An 18,950-nucleotide genomic window follows, 5' to 3' on the forward strand; every position below is an offset into this window, starting at 1 on the left:
TCAGAAACGAAGAAATCTCAGCAATTAAAAAATAAAATGTTTTCAGATTCTACATAGCTATTCAGTGTAAATATCATTCCTTTTTGTGTTTGACTAGGTGTTTGTACTTAGCTGATGAGGGAACTAAACTGAACTAACTAAAATTGTTTATTTGATTTGTTCATGTGAAGGTGTTACACATTTATAAGTTTAAAAAATGCACCAATAGTTCATTTTTTTTTCACACTAAATCTGTCTGAAACAGTGAGTAGGAGACTGTATGGTTGGGAACTCAGGATATTAACTCTTTCTTCACCCCTTTGATATTTAATAGCATATGTCAACTCTTGATTAGCATGTATTATTTATTAATCTAGCTTATACATATTTTTAAAATAAAAGATTAGCCACTATAAAGCCAATTACTATTCAGTTGAAAAATACTGCTCTTTTGTTTTTTAAAGTTCACTGGTGAGATTAAAAGATACAGGGTAATATCCTCAGCTGGTGTAAACCAGCGTAGTTCCACTGGCTTCAGCAGTTGACATACAGCCTTTGTTCTTCAATGAAGTATGTCTTCCTTGATTCCAATTAAAGAAATATACTGCCTACAACAGGCCTCAACCTGCTCATTTTCTCCTTTTAAATTGTTGTCAGTGATATTTACTTCAAGTGCAGAGTGTATGATGTTAGCCTGTCCCCAACTGCTCACTTAAATTTTTTGATATCTACACCCTTTTCAAATAGAGCAAAACAAAACAAAAAAAAAATTACTGCCAAACATCTCCAATGATCTGGAATTTTATTCCATCCATATACATGCATAGTAACAACATTTGTTGAGAAATTATTTCTATCAGAAGTAGAACATTATCTTTGTGATCACCAGTTGCAGTATTGCTACGCTTATATTTAAATATATCTTATATATGAATTAGATTCATACTTGCAGCATTGAGTTTAGGGTTTCATTTTAGACTGTGCCTTTCAAAAGATAAAACTGATTGATATGACTTCATTACTTACAATACTGCTTCCAGTAATTTTGTTCATTCTTATAAAGTATTGCATTTAACAGCAAAGTTTTAAAAATTGAGACAGAGATGCATCAGCGAAAGAAAATACAAGTACTATACAAGAAAAAAATTGCCATCTTCATTTAACGTACGTTTCAGATTAAGAAAGTGGACAGAAACATACTGCTACATACAAATGCAAAGCCTAATGACTAAGGTACTGTATCTGCTAAAATATAAAGTGCAAACTGAGCCCAATAGTTCAAAAAATTGAAATTTTAAGGCGAACTTTACAGCATAGTTGAAACTTTTTTGCAAGTTATATTTTAGCATATACATATATCTGCAACAGCATATAAGAAAAAAATCAGGATACACAAGTGCTTTTGAAGCTATTTCTAAAATGCTTTTCTGTATTGTTTGTGACTATTTTCTTTAAAATCTACTATACAGTGCAAACCATATGTGCTACACAATAACTATACAATAACATTACAAATGACTTTAATATAAAGTTTTTAAATAAAAAATAACATAACTACAGCTATGAATACTGCTGGTAAAATAAATTAATATTTTTGAAAATGGCACCAATAATACACTTTACTAATGGACTGTAATGAAATTACACCTTGAAGTCTTCAACTCAGCAATAATGAATTATCTCCTGATTGTCCAGATGTAATTCAAACAGCTTTCTTTAGACTGTATGGAACAATATACTAAACACAGGTACCAAAGGTGACCGATTGTTTCATTTGACATGTTCTGCTGCATGTGATGAGCAATAAAACTTCTTGTGAGTTATAAAGTTTGAAAGGTTGTTGAACTGGATGTCACACAGTCGGCAATATTTCCCACTGGTTGGGGCTTGGGTGGAACCATTCACACCTTTTGCTATACTAGACAACTGTTCCTCCGGTGTAGGAATAGCTGGAGAGACATTTTCGTTTGCAGCTAACGGATTCTCAGAAATCCAAGAGGGAGACTTGTGCCCATCTTCATGTTGAGGATTCTGGGAAATGTTCTCTTGTTGTTGGTTTGTTGCAGGCCTTTCTTCCTGTTTTAGTCCACCGTTAACTATTACCATGCCTCTGTTTTTTGGCAATAATGGAAGAGACTCTTTCTTCTGCACAGCACACCCGTTTGAAGGTATCTGGTCTTTAGGAGATTCACCTTCTGTATTTGTGCTTTGATCTAAATCAGTGTTATGAATGACAAGAGAACCAGAAATGTAATCGCTTGGCTTTATTCCATAATATGGAGAAAGCTGATCTGCTCCTTTAGCTTTCTTTATTGCTCCAGGGTAAAGGCATTGTGGAAGAAACAAATGTTTGTTTTCTTCTTTTGTGGCAATAAGCTGGGCTGCTTCACTAAAGACTTTAAGTCCTTGAAGAGTTGCTAAGTGTGCAGAAAACAAGTTTCCATTGGGAGAAGATTGTTTTGAGTTTCCATTTTTCTCGCATTTGATTATGCTTCTTTCATAACTGACATCAGGGCTGTTTCGTTCACTTTCTGGGTTTTGAAATACTTTGCTCTCAAGCTGTCCCATGTCATTACGCTGATGTGCAGTGACAGGGCAAAAATTTTGCTTATGGGCAAGATAGTTCTCTACCTTGTTAAAACTGATCTTGCAAACTGTGCACTCATGGTAGTCTAGCAGCCTTTTTGGAGAGGTGGATGTCCTGTCTGACTGTGATAAACATTTTTTGCTGAGATCTATGGGTACATCCATCTCCAAGCAAGAAACTGTGGAGTGTGGAGTGTCACACTTTGAAACTGGAATACATTTGTTAATAGACAATGAAGTTTCTAGATGCTTTGAGACTATTCCTGGAAAGATATCACACCGAGGATGGTAACATTCTCCAAGACCTTCTGTTGATTCTTGAGTGGATGTGCAAGGGTTGCCAAGATTAGCCACTTCAAGAAACCGTTGTTGAACCAGCTGTGGCCTTTGCTCCTGCTCTGGTAGGCACATCTCATACATCTTTCTTCGTTTACGTGTACGCATTGTTCTCTGCATAGCAGGCAGTTTGCTGGAAGCAGATCTCTTCAGTGGAGGATCATGGCGTGTGGCACAATAATACTGTTTGTGGACCATGTATGTTTCATGTCTGCTGAAAGTAATATTGCAAGCTTCACATGTGGTTTTGTTGGGGTCACTTTCTCCTTCTACTAAAGGAGCATTGGGGTTCTTCACATCAGCAGGTTTTCCATTCATTTTCTCATCATTGCTGGTTGCAGCTGAGAGCTTCTTAGTCTGTGCCGAAAAGTCTTTTTCATGACCTTTACTGTTTGGCCCAATCAAATCTAAGACAGTGGAGGAGTTGATGCAAGACGTCTGAAGAAGTTGATTCTCTGCATCGGAAGTGTGAGGAGCAGTATTCAGAATGTTTATAGAACTTTGGCCATTATTGGGACTTACAGCCTCAGGTATTTTTTCAGAAATGCTGGAAAAATCTGGTGACTTTGCCATCTGCTGCCATCGGCTGCTGCAGTAATGCTTTTTATGTACCAAGTAGTTGTCCAAATTGTTGAATGTTATGTTACACTCAAAGCAAGTAGCCCCTTTTGGCATCAATGGACTGTAAATTACAGGAGGATAACTACTACTGCCATGCCTCAGTCTTCGATGGACCAGTTCAGACATTTTGGCTAAGATCTCTGAAGCCTGAGGAACGACTGTGATGTCCTGGGGAAAAGCAAACTGAGAGAGAAAAGGTCCCATAGAGAAAGAAGGGCCAATATTAGGCTGAACTGGGGAGGAGGCAAGTCTCGGGCTAGATGGTTCAGATTTTATTTTAGTGTATGAAAAACTTTGTTTATTTGTTGCAGGCTGTGTTTCTGGCCTCTGGGCTGGCAGGAAAAGTGAAGTCTTTTTTTCACATTTGTCAAGCTCAGTGTCTGAACTTGCATCCTTAGTCTGCATGGTCTTTTGACTCTGGGGAACTTCATTTCTGTTCAAAAGGTCTGTTGCTGGCTGTAAAGCTTCATCAGTACCACCCGGAGAGTGCTCAATGTCACTTTCTCTCTGCAGTTTGTTGCCAGAGACATGTAGATCTTGGTGCTGCAGTAGCTCCCTCTGAGTTTGGAAGCCAAAATGGCAGTGATTGCATCTAAAGGCAGCTTGAGTGAGATGTGAAAACAGGTGCTGATGAAAGTTAATCACTGAGTCTGCAGTGTAGTTACAAACTGTGCATTTCAGACTAGCACCAGGTGGGAGAAATTCTTCCATTTTCACTCCTATGGAAAAGATAAATAATACACACCAAGTTAGAGTAACTGCTTTCCCCTCATGCAGTATACCATGAAAAGCAATCACATGGAGAATATAAACATCATGTGAACAACTCATTTTCCTCTGGTGAAAATGTTCTGTAAGTATTCACCCATATGGATCACTCAGGTAATGCTTAAATCAATTCAAAATCTCTTTCCAACAAATTGCTATAAGAGGTTCCCAAAGTGATCAGCTATGCCATGAACTGGCTCATTTTCCATATTGAGTTCAGCCTGGATTCAGAATTTCAGCTATGAAGCAGAGAGCCCTCCAATTAATAAAGGGAAGGCGAGAGTAGGGGAAGAATAAAAATAGATCAGGCTCTCCCTGAAATGCCAAACTAACCCATTCCAGTTTTAGAAATAGCAATTTCCACTTGGAAAAAACATGTTGTTCCCCATAAATCAATAAGCATTGGGGTCCAATGTTCTACACAAGGATATTCAGTAGGGGCTGGAGAAATCAAAAAGCTCAGGAGTATGTTCACTTTTCTCTGATCACAGGAGCATATCAAGGCAATATAATTGAGATCCAGTCCTCAAGCTCAGCGGGGGCCTATAAAAAGTACCGAATCAGAGGCAGAGTTGCGGAGAGCACATTTCCAATAATCTCCATTACTGTTGGCCAGCGCCTGCTTGGCTGAGATGAATTGCTTATATGGGAAAGAAGATCCAGGGCTCTGGAATGGGAACTCAGTGGGAGAAGGGCTGAAAGGATGAGTCCACTGTGAGGAAGGAGGAGGGCTGGCCTAGGAGGAAAAAATGTCAGTGAAGAAAGTACTCTTTTACACCACCTGTACTTAGTAGTAGCAGGCAGTTATTGCAGGTAAGGAGTAAGGCTACGATTTCAGAATGGAAATGTTTAGTAAATTTTGGGGCAGAGGTGCAAGAAAACACAGTAAGTCACAGAAAGGTCACCAACCAATGGAATTTTCGCTACATCAGCATGCACAAGAGTATGGGGAGGGTGTTCAAAGATCAGGTCCAGGAGAGCCGGTGGGTTGAAGAGTAAGCCCACCCCACACTCATCCCCAGTGGCAGCTTCTGTTCAGTGGGGCTAGGTCTGGCTCCCAACTCTGGGTGTTGCAATCAGGTCCATGAGGTTGTGGAGCCACTTATGTTTGGCCCATCCATCCCTCTGAAGGGACACACCATTCAGTTTGGGGGCAAGGCCACTCAGTCTGGGGGGGCCTAACCAAATATTTCATGGAGTTTATTATAATTCACAATTTCTGTATCCAAAATCATAGCCCTACCAATGAGACACATTTTTCACAGATATGAACTCACCAGAGCTCTTCCTATCAAGTACAGTGTAAAAACAGAAGCAAATTCAAACCCTACCCACAATCTGTGCAGAGAATGAGACTGTGTGTTCAGGGTATACTCAAGCTATAAATGCTTAAAGAGCACAACTAAAGCCAGAGTTCTGTGCTGGAAGAACAATAATGGCCTATATTGTCTAAAGAGGAGCCCAGGGCTTCTATGAATTTAATGAAGAAACATTTGGAAGGAAAAATATCTGTGTTTGATTTAGATTTACAACATTATATATATGTGCACACCACATGGTCAAATAAACTGGGTTTACAGCTGCTTTGTGACACTGGAGCAGTGCAGAGCAGTGAGTGTCATGGTGAAACTAGCTCAAGCTGTGAAAACTCACACTTTCAGACCCAGAGGACCCTGCTTCAATCCCTAGTGCTGGTCAAAGTGCCCTGTGGCCATCACATATGGGGAGGTTGTCCAGGATATGACCTGCTGTGGGCCTCATATACTTGGGATAGGGTGACCAGACAGCAAGTGTGAAAAATCGGGACTGGGGTGGGGGGTAATAGTAGCCTATATAAGACCCCAACATAGTAACTGTCCCTATACAATTGAGACATCTGGTCACCCTAGCTTGGAATGACCTGCCCAAGGAAGTATGTAACCCACTGGTTAGTGTGTGTTCTATGCCTCCCTCTGTGCTGATCCATAGAGGATGTGGGTCTGTTATAGCACCCAGCTAGGGCACAGTTCATTAGCACAAGCTGTAAAGACCTGTAGTTTTAGCTGTTTCGCCCCTGGTTCAGTTCATGATGTCCACCAGCATGGCAGCTGTCACACAGGAAAACATGGCAGCCATTAAACTTTCAGAAGAAGTTCACACAGATTTTGCAACATTATATTTAGAACCTGTTTACAAGCAGGAATAGTATTCAATGCACTGAGATTATCCCCCACTGCTTTCACAATGCACAATGGTACAGTATCTAACTTCTATCGCATTAGAATTAGGTAGAAGGCACCTTGCTTTACTGTCTGATCAATGGGGTCTAATCCTCCAAGCACATGCGAGTAACTATTACACATGTAAATAGTCCCACTGAGTTGAAAAGGAAGGTTTTGACTTTTAACAGAGACCTAAACAAATTATTCAGGCCAAAAGAATTTCTCTAGTCTATCCATAACTTCTTATACACAAATAAAAATGCTATTATGGTATATGAGTTAATTTAGCATAAGGTAATACATTTCTAAATAATCTTTGTGGAGAATTTGTGATATGTAGCTGAATTTCTATGGATTTAAGGGGGGAAAAATAGTCTCCACAAAAAAAGAACATTAACAGAATGCTAAACATTGCTTGGTTCTGCATTAAAACGTCAGGGAGTGCCACAGGTAGTTTGCACATCTTTAACTGTGTCCTGTTATATGTATTCAGTATGAAATAGTCTTTAACTACAGGATAACATATTAATTCTCAATTAATACAATATAATATAGTACATTTTTTCCTGAAGTTTAAGAAACACATTTGTAACACATATTTTTGCATCCTTCTATACTTACACTAATTGTTGTCAAAACGATACAATGTATTTTACTACCTTATGGTTAGACCCATAAAAGGGACTTAGGTGCCTAACTGGCACTTTAGTTTCCTAGGGCCAAATTTAGATCCACAAAAACACTGCTCAGATGCTGCCTAATCCTGAGCACCTACATTTCTACTGTGTATAAAATACTTAAATATGTGTTGGAGCAGGGACTGGAACTTAGGTCTCCCAGGTGCATGCCCTAATCACTGGCTTATAGAGTCATTTTCTCTCTGGCCTAACGAATACAGACGCTCCCCGACTCACGCAAGCGTTCTGTTCTGGAGCACCTTGCATAACTCGAATTTTGCTACCTGACCATTACGCAGAAAACTCCCAAACAAACAAACAAACAAAAAAACCCCCTCCTATTTCTAGCTTATGGAACTTTTTCAGTAACTGTGGATTTGCATAGTCGGGTTTGTGTAACCCAGGGGGCGTCTATATTTAAGTATTTTAATAAACAGTGGAACAGCTCCAACAGGACGGATTGAGTGCATCCTATCACAGAATACCCTACAGCCTGATGGGTAGGGCAATCTCTGCTCAAGAGTAGGGATTCAAAAATGGGTGTCCTGCATCTCAGGTGAGTGCCCTAACTGCTCAGGTATAAGGGCATCTACCATCTGCTCTTCTTTTTTCTTTTTTTGCAAGAAAGGGCTGACCTGGCTTCGGTGCCTAAATCTTGTGACTGCTGAAGAGAGATGGGCCCCTCCCTCCAGCCCAAATTTAGGCACCTAAGTCCCCTTTTGCATTTCCTACTGGATAGTTTAGGCAGCTCCCCGCTTATTGAATCCTGTTGTTAGGTACATAACTCTCCCCATGAAATGCACAAGGAGCCCAAGCTCTGAAATCAGGGTTGTGTATTCCAGTGGGCTCATGGCACCTATACATTAGGGTGGCAGTGCTGAGGCAAGGTCCCTGTCATGGATTTAGCCCGCAGACTTGTTATATGAGTTCTCCTTCCTGTAAGTATGCATTTTCATCATTTTCTTATCCATTCACTACACGTGAACTTTTCAAGTAGCAGACCATTCAGGAAAAGAGCAGAGACACATTGCACATATTTCACCTTTACATTGTACTGTTAGCCTGGAAATGTAGTATGTTATGGTTTAAAAGACGGTTACTCACCGTTGTAACTGTTGTTCTTCGAGATGTGTTGCTCATATCCATTCCATGTAGGTGTGTGCCCGCCGCGTGCACGTTCGTCGGAAGACTTTTACCCTAGCAACTCAGTGGGTCGGCTGGGCGCCCCCTGGAGTGGCGCCACCATGGCACCGGATATATACACCAGCCGACCCACCCACTCCTCAGTTCCTTCTTGCCAGCTACTCCGACAGTGGGGAAGGAGGGTGGGTTTGGAATGGATATGAGCAACACATCTCGAAGAACAACAGTTACAACGGTGAGTAACCGTCTTTTCTTCTTCGAGTGATTGCTCATATCCATTCCATGTAGGTGATTCCCAAGCCTTACGTAGGCGGTGGGGTCGGAGTGAGATGTTGCAGAATGCAAACTGCTAAGCCAAAGGCTGCACCATCTCTGGACAGTTAGACCAAAGAGGCAAAGGTCCGGATAGAGGACCAGGTAGTAGCATGACATAGCCCCTGGAAGGGTATGTGAGTCGGAAAGGCAGCAGAAGAAGCCTGAGCCCTGGTGAAACGACCAGTAAGGTGGCTCGACGGAACATGGGCCAAGTCACAGGAGGCACAAATGCACGACGTCACCCAAGATGGAAAGCTCTGGGAGGAGACAGGTAGGCCCTTCATCCGGTCTGCCAATACAACGAAGAGTTGGGGGCATACAAAAAGGCTTGTCCGCTTGACATAAAAAGCGAGCACCCTACGGACGTCTAGGGAGGGCAAATGTGCTCCCTTCGCGATGAATGGGGCTTCGGAAAGAAGACCGGAAGGAAGATATCCCGGATGATATGAAAGGTCAACAGCACCTTAGGGAGGAAGGCCGGACGTGGTCACAACCGCCCCTTGTCCTTACGCAACATAGTGTACCATGGGTCCACTGTGAGAGCCAGAAGTTCGGAGACTTGTCCAGCCGATGCAAAGGCTACAAGGAAAAAACTGTCCCTCAGGACAGGTATCTCAGCGAGCATGTTGTCAGTGGTTCGAATGGAGCAGGCATAAGTCTGCTTATAACCAGGTTGAAGACCCAGGAGTTGGTGGGGGCGGCGAACCTGGGGGCATAAATGCCCCAAGCCCTTGAGGAACCTAGAAACCACAGCGTGTGAGAATATGAAGCAGCCACTCTCCCTTGGGAGGAAGGTAGAGACGGCTGCCAAGTGCACCCTTAATGACGAACTGCGCCAGGCGCTGCTGTTTGAACATCATAGGCAATCCAAGAGCAAATGGATCAGAACCTCTGTGGGGGAAACATTGTGTTTCGTAGCAGCAAGAGAAAGACTGCCAGTTGGGCGGATACGTTAACCGAGTGGAAGGCTTCCTACCACCCAGGAGAATCCTGTAGAACCGAGGCAGAACAACGTAACTCGGATCGGTTTAGGCCTGCAGCAGGCATGCGGAGATGTGCAGGGATTGCAGGTCTAGGTGGTAAAGCTTGCCGTGATCCAGCGTTATGAGGTCTGGGCAAAGAGGCAGGGGAATCGGTTGGCTACCGATAGGTCTAGCAACACGGTGTACCAGTGCTGCCTGGACCACGCTGGAGCGATCATGATCAGATGCGCTCTGTCCCTGCGGAGTGTTAGGACCTTGCGAACCAGCGGGAGCGGTGGGAAAGCGGACGGGAGATGGCTCGTCCACGGCATCAGAAAAGCAGCCAAGATCGAGCCCGGGGAGAGGCCTTGGTATGAGCAGAACTTCTCTCTCGTTCTGTTCCCGCGAGAGCGAAGTTCCAGAAACGTAATGGATAACATCCGGAGGAATCAACCACTTGAGAGACAGGAAGGAACTGCTGAGGCGATCCGCTAGAGTGTTCCGGACCCCTAGGAGAAAGGACGCTACCAGGGCCGTCGATTGAGCTGTGCAGGAGTCCCGGAGCTGGATAGCTCCCTGCAAAGAGAGGAGGACCGTGCTCCTCCGTGCTTGTTTATGCAACTGGTGTCTGTTGTGTTGTCTGTGAACACCAAGACACAACAGCCTTGTAGGTGCTGCTGAAGCTCCTGGTACACAAGGCAGAGTGCTCTCAACTCCCGGACATTGATGTGCAACGGCAGCTGTTGAGCCAACCAAAGGTCTGGAGTGGGAAACTGACCCAAGTGAGCACCTCAGCCAAGAGATGGGGGCGTCCATCATGAGGGACACTGAGGGTGAGGGTGAGGTGGATCGAACAGCACCCCTGCACACGTCAGGGAGGGCGTCGACCCCCAGTCGAGGGAGCCTAGGATGCTCGGGGGGATCGAGGCGACCATGACCATGCTGTCTCCGGCTGGGTGGTACACTGAGGTGAGTCACGATTAAAGTGTATGGAGGCGAAGCCTGGCATGTTCGGTTACACACGTGCAGGCAGCCATGTGGCCCAGAAAACCTAGGCAAGTTCAAGCCAAAGTTGCCGGGAAGATCCATAGACCTTGTACAATGGTTACCATCGTGTGAAATCAAGGCGTAGGTAAGCAGGCTGTGCGATACTGAAGTCCAGGGTGGCCTCAGTTAAGTCTATTCCCTGTGTGGGAATCAGGGTGGATTCCTCTATATGGATCATCAGGCCTAAACGCAGGAATAGGACCTCGTCGACGCCCACACGAGTGGCAACCTGGGCCCCGGTGGCCCCTGGAATGAGCCAATCGTCCAGATACGGAGAACGTGTATCCGACGGTGGCGGAGAGGGCGGCGACTACAGCCAGACACCGTGAATACACAGGGGCTGTATAGAGGCCGACCGGGAGGACCGTAAACTGGAAATGACGGTTGGCCACAAACCAGAGGTACCTTCTGTGTGGAGGATAAATGGCGACGTGAAAATACGCGCCCTTCATATCGAGGGCGGCATACCAGTCTCCGGGATCCAAGGATGGGATGACGGTCCCCATGGATACCATGCGGAACTCCAGGTATATCATAACTTGTTGAGCTCCCGCAGGTCTAGGATAGGTCTGAGACCTCCCTTCACCTTGGGGATCAGGAACTATTGGGGCTAGAACCTTTTGTCCCTTTCGTCCTTGGAACCTCCTCTATAGCTCCGATGGTGAGGAGCGCCCGCACCTCTTGCAAGAGGAATTGCTCGTGAGAGGGGTCCCTAAGAGGGAGGAGGAGGGATAGGTTTGCTCGATTGGTGGTTGGGATGACCCTGATTTTGGCCCTTTAGTGGTCCCGACCAACGCCTACGATTGCCTCAGCGTCGCCTGCTGGGAAAGCCCTGTCGTTGTCCAGGCGCAGGGTAAGGGCGGTGAGGCTGGCGGAAAGGTCAGCAGTGAGACATCGGCATGTACATGCCGAGAGGGAGTGCATAGTGACCTTGCTGTCCTTTGGCCTTGCAGCCTAGGGTCAGTTTTGAGAACAGGCCTTTGTCATTGAAGGACAAGTTCTGTATAGTGTGCAGCAGCTGCGAGGGAAGGCTCGATAACTGGAGCCATGAAATGCGCCTCGTGGCAACACCCGAGGCCAGAGTCATGGGTGTGGAGTCCGCTACATCCAACAAGGCCCGGAGGGAAGCTCTCGCCACTTTTGGCCCTTTTTCCAGGAGGGCGTCAAACTGTTGACGGGAGTTCTGAGAAACTGACTCCGTAAATTCTCCCACCGCCGCCCATAGTAACAGCTAAGCAGGGCTTGCTGGTTTGCTACGCAAAGTTGCAGGGCGCCTGCCGAGTACATCTTATGGCCCAGGAAGTCCATTCGCCTAGCCCCCTTGGACATAGGGGCCGGTCCCTGTAGGCCATGGCGTTGCGTCTCATTGACGGACTAGATGACAAGGGAGCAGGGGGAAAGACGTACATATAGGTGCCCGTCACCCCTGGAGGATACCATGCACATGCATTCGACTCCCATGCCTACGGGTGGGATAGTGGCCACTTGGAGATTCATATTGAGTGCCACCCGTCTCGGGAGGTCCTGATGGGCCCCCAGGCCGATTAGGGGAGGGCCCAAGGAGTCACCGCCTCATCTGGGGAGGAGGGAGAAGAAAGGCCGGGGACAAGTGGGTCCTGTGTGGGCTCACGCTCCTGGACGACCTCCTGATCCAGTGGGATGTGGGAATCCAGTGGCAGAACCAGACTTCCTCTGTACCGGTCGGAGGGGGACGGCTAACTGTCGCCCCTGGTACCCAGTGCTCTGACGGAACAGAGCGAGATGGGATCACAGGTAGGCCTTTGGCCTGATGGCACGCCCAAGATGTACAGGGCAGCCACTGATGGGGGTCAGGGTCCTGGCCTGGGCACCTGGAAGACTCTGGTGTGCACATCTGAATGGATGGCCATGGAGAAGTTAAAGCCCTGGGCAGAGTCTCCCTCTCCAGTTCATGGCGCTCGACGCGGCACCGGGGATCAGTACCGTGAGGCCTACTGGTACCGGGAGCGAGAATGGGACCTGCAACCGGAGCGGTGCCGGGAGGCTGACCGAGATCTCGAGGCTCGACGCCGGGAGTGGCTACGGGAGTCCAGTGCCTGGAGCGGTGCCGGGAGCTGGATCGGCACCGAGTGTACCAGGTCGGGGAACGGGACGCTGATCGGTGCCGCGGGTACGACCGGTACCGCTATGGGGAACGGTGCCAGGACCGTGAGCAGTGCCGGCACCTGGCTTGGCGACAGGACCGAGAACATCTGTGGGACCGCGATCGTGAATGGTGCCGCTCTGTGGTGCCGACGCAGGGTGGCCTGAGCAAGACAGGCTCGCCAATAGACAATATAACCTGCACCGGCGGTGCCGGGGGTTGAAGCATCGCAGCTCTGTCACTGTCATCAACTCCCTCGCTGTGGAAATGTTTCCGGCGTGGAGGGAATAGTGAGCTCAACCACGGCTCGCACCGGGGAGCGTTCAGGCACTGGACTCAACGGCTCTTGCGTGGCCGGAGTCGACGGTGCCGATATTGTCGGTGCCGCGGCAGGTATCAGAACCGGGCAGACCGACTTAGTATAGCGCTCAGCTGCGGAGCAGGCGGCTCTGACGCAGCTGAAGAGCGAGCTCAACCACGGCTCGTACCAGGGAGCGTGTCGGTACCGGACTCGACGGCTCTTGCATGGCCGGAGTGGACGGTGCCGATACTGCTGGTGCCGCAGCAGGTATAGGTGCCAGGCAGTGCGACTTAGTAGAGCGCTCGGCTGCGGAGCAGGCGGCTCCGACGCAGCTTAATAACGGGCTCGACCACGGTTCATACCGGGGAGCTTTCCAGCACCGGACTCGACGGCTCTTGCATGGCCAGAGTTAGCGGTGTGGATATTGTCGGCACTGCGGCAGACATCGGTGCCGGGCGATACGACTTAGCATAGCGCTCGGGCTGCGGAGCAGGCGGCTCGGACGCAGCAAGAATCTTGTGCCTCTTCATCCTCCAGGAGAGGGATCCATGCCGGGTGGACATCGGAGCTATCGACGGCTGGTGCCGAGAGGCCTTGGCGGTACCGGCAATCCGGTGCCGAGGGGACGCTCCTTGAAGACTAACCAGCGCTCGGTGCCGAGAGCGGAGGAGCAAGAGCTGCCTCCGTCAGGAGCTGCTTGAGACGAAAGTCCCGCTCCCCTTTGTTCTCGGATTAAAGGCCTCACAAATGCGGCACTTATCTGTGAGGTGAGATTCCTCGAGGCACTTAGGAGAGGATCTCTTGTCGGCATCGGCTTGAGGCCGGCCGAGCATTATAAAACCCTGTGGACCGGGCATCGGACCCGGCACCGGGTGAGGGGAAGGGGATAAACCCCGAACCCCTGTGAAATAAATACACTATACTATACTACAAACAAATAAAGTTAACTACAACTATAAAAATCTGAACTATATACGATACTTAACGAGAGAAACTACGAGTAGCTAGGGAAGTGGAGGTCAGCTAAGCAGCGCTCCACTGTTCCAACGACCGACACGGGCGGTAAGAAGGAATTGAGGAGTGGGTGGGTCGGCTGGTGTATATATCCGGCGTCATGGTGGCGCCACTCCAGGGGGCGCCCAGCCGACCCACTGAGTTGCTAGGGTAAAAGTCTTCCGACGAACGTGCACGCGGCGCACACACACCCTCATGGAATGGATATGAGCAATCACTCGAAGAAGAACATGTATTTTCATATAAATGATTTTCAAGGACATACACAAAGCAGTACACAGAACTACAAGATAGTAAACTGAAGTTGTGGGGAAAATGAAATGATATTATAATATAGTTTTTGAGAAACAGCAGGTCATGATGCAATTAAAGACAGTAATTTCAATATATATACACATTGTGCCTGCAAATTGCATAAGTTCCATCAGTGGAACTCTTTGTCCTGTAACAGATCCTCAGGAGAGAGACCTTCTCCTGCAAACCTTGGATGGCATTCAATTGCCATGGCACATTGGGCTGGAGCTCCCTCCTGTAAAAATGTAAAATATACATAAGCCCTCCCTAACTCCTACTTACCCAACAAGGTCCACAGAAACTTCTGGAGAATGCTTGCCTCTTCCCAGGCATACCTCAGTACATATTTCACTCTAACGCCAAATTAACTGCTTAGGCCTGACAGCGCAGTCTTCCTCATCTGCAAACTTTGCATGCCTAGTAGAAACTTCAGTGTGGAATGTTCTGTGCATTTACAACTTGTGATTTTTCAATAATCTGATCAAATCAAAGCTAACTTTCAAATAACACTCAGAGATACTTGATAATAGGTCTAAATCTATGCCAATTTTCAGCTTTCTAATGAAAAGGAAGAAATATTTCCATTTTATAAACAAGGAAACTGAATTCAGAGGTTGTGACATGGTTCAAGACTACAGTGGGAGTCAGCATCGGATCTGGAATAAGATATAGGAGTTCCTAATGTCCATCCTATACTCTAAATGACCAAACCTCTCAATGGACAAAGCTTTACACCTTTGTTTAAATATCTGAGATAATCTATGCCATTAAATGACCAACTGTTTGGATTTATGTAAATGCATAAGTAGGTCAGATAAATGATTAAATAAATTACACGGATGAACAGATTATATGTGACAGGTGCATGGACTATATAATACAGTTCAGAAATGACTGATTTCTTAGTAGTATCTACTTCCAGTGCTTGATTATATTGCTTACATTTAGAGACTCATTGAAGAAGATAATGCTTATAGTGGTTAATGTTTAAGGAATAGCTACATCTACAGGGGGATACATTGCACTTACCACTGTGAGAATTTAGGTGCATTTCCAGAGCTCTTGCATTAGAAAAACTTTTGGTGCACTGTGGAAAGGGGCAGACACTGGATATCTGATGAGCACTATCTTCATTCTCCTCTGACAGCTGAGCTCCCTCTCTTTGCCTCCCACTGCAGTAGTACATGAGATGGGCCTGCAAATTCCGCTCACTTCGATACCAAATGCCACAGGATTTGCAAGGGAATATATCTTCTACAAGCAAATATAACCAGATGCAGGTTAGCCACAGTGCATTCAGCATCAACAAGTAACACGGAAGGTTTAAATCCTTTAACTTTTCCATTAAAGAAACAACTTACTTAACAAAATGTTGGCAAGGCAGCCACAGGTTTCATACAATGTCATTTGCAAGGACAAGGGAAAACATTTGTTTGTTTTATAGGCCAAAATAAATTAATAAAATAAGCAATTAATATAAAACACTGAGCTAAGTTTTTAGGACACCAAATCTGTTTAAAACTGAAATAGAATTCATAGTTTGTGGCAGAAATGCAGTCTCAACTGTATTATAGTACCATGAAAATATTTAATCAGAGATGTTCTCCAATAACGTGGACCCTGATCCTGCAAAGCCTTACACATGTGCTTAATTTTAGGCATGTGCATAGCTCAGTGGTTTGAGCATTAGCCTGCTAAGCCCAGGGTTGTGAATTCAACCATTAAGGAGGCCCTTTAGGAAACTGGAGTGTGCTGGAAAAAAAAACTGTCTGGGGATTTGTCCTACTTTGAGCAGGGGGCTGGACTAGATGATCTTCTGAGGTCCCTTCCAACCCTGATATTCTAAGTTTTTGGAGAATTAGGGCTTTGGATTCTTTAAATTAAGACTGGATGTCTTTCTAAAAAATATGTTCTAGTTCAACCACAAGTGTACTGGACTCCAGTCAGGTATCACTGCGGAAATTTCTATTGCCTGTGATAGCCAGGAGGTCAGACTAGATTATCAGAATGGTTTCTTTGGAGCCTAAAATCTAAGAATGTAGTAATTACTGTAACTGTAACTTGAAAATCTCATGCTTTCTTTGTTCCTTGGATTCTTGTCATTACTAATGTTGGGAGTTAAATTTTGTAATATGCTATGACCTCTAATTGTAGGTTGATCCTTAATATTCCACTTTCTGAAACAGGATGAAAAGTTAAAATGTTTGAGTTTTCTGCTGAATGGAAATTCCAAAAAAATTGATTCAGAAGTATCGAAATGCTTCATTTAGACATTTTTGATCAAAACCAACCATCTAGACATTTCCCTATTGCCATATGGGAGTTATAGTTCCAGATCTCATTCCCCCCTATGGGGTAGACTCTTTGACTTGACTACATCTCCTATAATACATGTAGAGTCATGTGATTCCCATGATGCACCACATAGAGGAAATGCACTATGAAAGATGTCATCTTCTATGGAGCCCGGCCCAAAAGAGAGAATGGGGAATGCAACTGCGACTACCATTAGGCAATGCACCAGAAATAAATGCAGTTCAATTTTTTTAATTTGAAACAAAACATTTTAGGTCAATTCAAATGAAATATTCTGATATTGGTTGAACTAATCTGAAACAAAATATGTCATTTACATTTTCCTGATGGAAAGTCTAAATTTTTCATTAAAATCAAAATTTTCCTGCTGAAAATTTTAATTTTGTATCAGAGTGGTAGCCGTGTTAGTCTGTATCCAAAAAAAAAAAAAAAAAAAGAGAGAGAGAGCAGGTTTAAAACAAATAAAAGGAAGTTCTTCTTCACGCAGCGCACAGTCAACTTGTGGAACTCCTTACCTGAGGAGGTTGTGAAGGCTAGGACTATAACAATGTTTAAAAGGGGACTGGATAAATTCATGGTGGCTAAGTCCATAAATGGCTATTAGCCAGGATGGGTAAGAATGGTGTCCCTAGCCTCTGTTCGTCAGAGGATGGAGATGGATGGCAGGAGAGAGATCACTTGATCATTGCCTGTTAGGTTCACTCCCTCAGGGGCACCTGGCATTGGCCACTGTCGGTAGACAGATACTGGGCTAGATGGACCTTTGGTCTGACCCGGTACGGCCTTTCTTATGTTCTTATGTTCTTATGTAGAAGTCCGGTGGCACCTTAAAGACTAACAGATTTATTTGGGCATAAGCTTTTGTGGGTAAAAAATCCACTTCTTCAGTTGCATGGAGTGAAAATTACAGATACAGGCATACATATATATTGGCACATGAAGAGAAGAGAGTTACCTTACAAGTGGAGAACCAATGTTGAAGGCCAATTTAGTCAGGGTGGATGTAGTCCACTCCCAATAATTGATGAGGAGGTTTTTTTTTTTAATTTTGTGTAATCTGCACAAAAACAGTCTGACAGAAAATTTCCAACACCCTGTTAGCATTAATAACAAGAATGCCAGCTGACTAAACCCCATTTCCAGAAGGCAGATGAACCTGCTTTGTGTTTCCTTATATTTCAGCTTGATATTGCTGTCACTACTATCTCTCCACAGGGTAGTGGTATATTTTAAGTTATTTCTTTTAGCAGTACATTCACAGTAAATGTGACCAGTACAATTCTTTACACAAAAACAAACAACAAACTAGAAAAAATAAAGCTATTGACAAAGACATTTATAGTCATCCAGCATTGGACCTGGTGGGATTACTCAAAGAGTAGGTATTACTCAACATGAATAAGAGCTGAATCTGGACCTATTGGATTCTAGTGAATCCAAACCTTGAATATTGTGTAGAGTTCTGGTCACTTAATTATTGCAAACTATTTATAAACTACAAGAAGCACAGGGAAGTGCTACAATAGAGGAATGGAAGGACTCAGTGATGAGGAATGATTAAAAGAGCCAAATATATATCACACAGTTAAGTGACAACTAAGGAGGGACATGATATCAGCTACCAATTTTTTGAAAGATAGAACAGCAAGGAAGGTGAGCAATTAGGATTGGGGTCTTAATAGCAGTAATTGGGTGAATTTAATAAACAGAATATTTCAGCTGAATGTTCTGATTCAAGAAATTGTATGCAGTGTTGTTGTAACCTGTTGGTCCTAGAATATTAGAGAGACAAGGTGGATGTCTCTCTGATTCAAGAACACTTAGCAACTGCTTAAGTCCTTCCCTATTCAGCATGTGATTGTTCCTTTAATATTAATGGGACTTAAACACAGGCTTAAGAATCCTTCTTGAATACCGATGCTTTCATGAATTAGGGCTAATACAATGAAAATTCCTGACTATGACCTCTATCGCATTTTGAAACAGTCAAACAGAAGCAATTTCTATTGCTTGAGAAATGGAAAACTAGCCTGGATAAACATTAGAATATGTATTGTGAAGACCAAGCCTGCATTGACGGAAAGAGTATGGACCAGGTGAGCTAACAGGTCTTTTCATCTCTATTTTTATGATTTTCTAATTCTGCAAACAGATTTACAGAGCTTCTGTCTGAGGGAGGGCCAACCACTATCCTGTACAGCTACCATCCCAATTTTCTACATCTATTTTTGCTCTGTTAAAAAAAACCCGAAACATAACAAAAACAAA

At 44.8% G+C, this 18,950-nt stretch overlaps 1 protein-coding gene across 4 annotated transcripts in view; it reads right to left on the reverse strand.

Moving 5' to 3' along the window:
- Positions 1-683: 683 nt before the first annotated feature.
- ZFPM2 (zinc finger protein, FOG family member 2) overlaps positions 684-18,950 on the reverse strand; it is a 469,087-nt gene continuing 450,820 nt past the window's right edge. For all 4 annotated transcript variants that reach the window (XM_045006802.1, XM_045006803.1, XM_045006804.1 and 1 more), the window contains 2 exons: positions 15,396-15,620; positions 684-4,241 (listed from right to left, as the gene is read on the reverse strand). In XM_045006802.1, the coding sequence (XP_044862737.1) occupies positions 1,750-4,241; positions 15,396-15,620 (2,717 nt within the window). In that variant the 3' untranslated portion in view covers positions 684-1,749. The remainder of the gene's footprint in view (positions 4,242-15,395; positions 15,621-18,950) is intronic.

This window comes from Mauremys mutica, chromosome 2 (assembly GCF_020497125.1).
Source record: "Mauremys mutica isolate MM-2020 ecotype Southern chromosome 2, ASM2049712v1, whole genome shotgun sequence".
Lineage (NCBI taxonomy): Eukaryota > Metazoa > Chordata > Testudines > Geoemydidae > Mauremys > Mauremys mutica.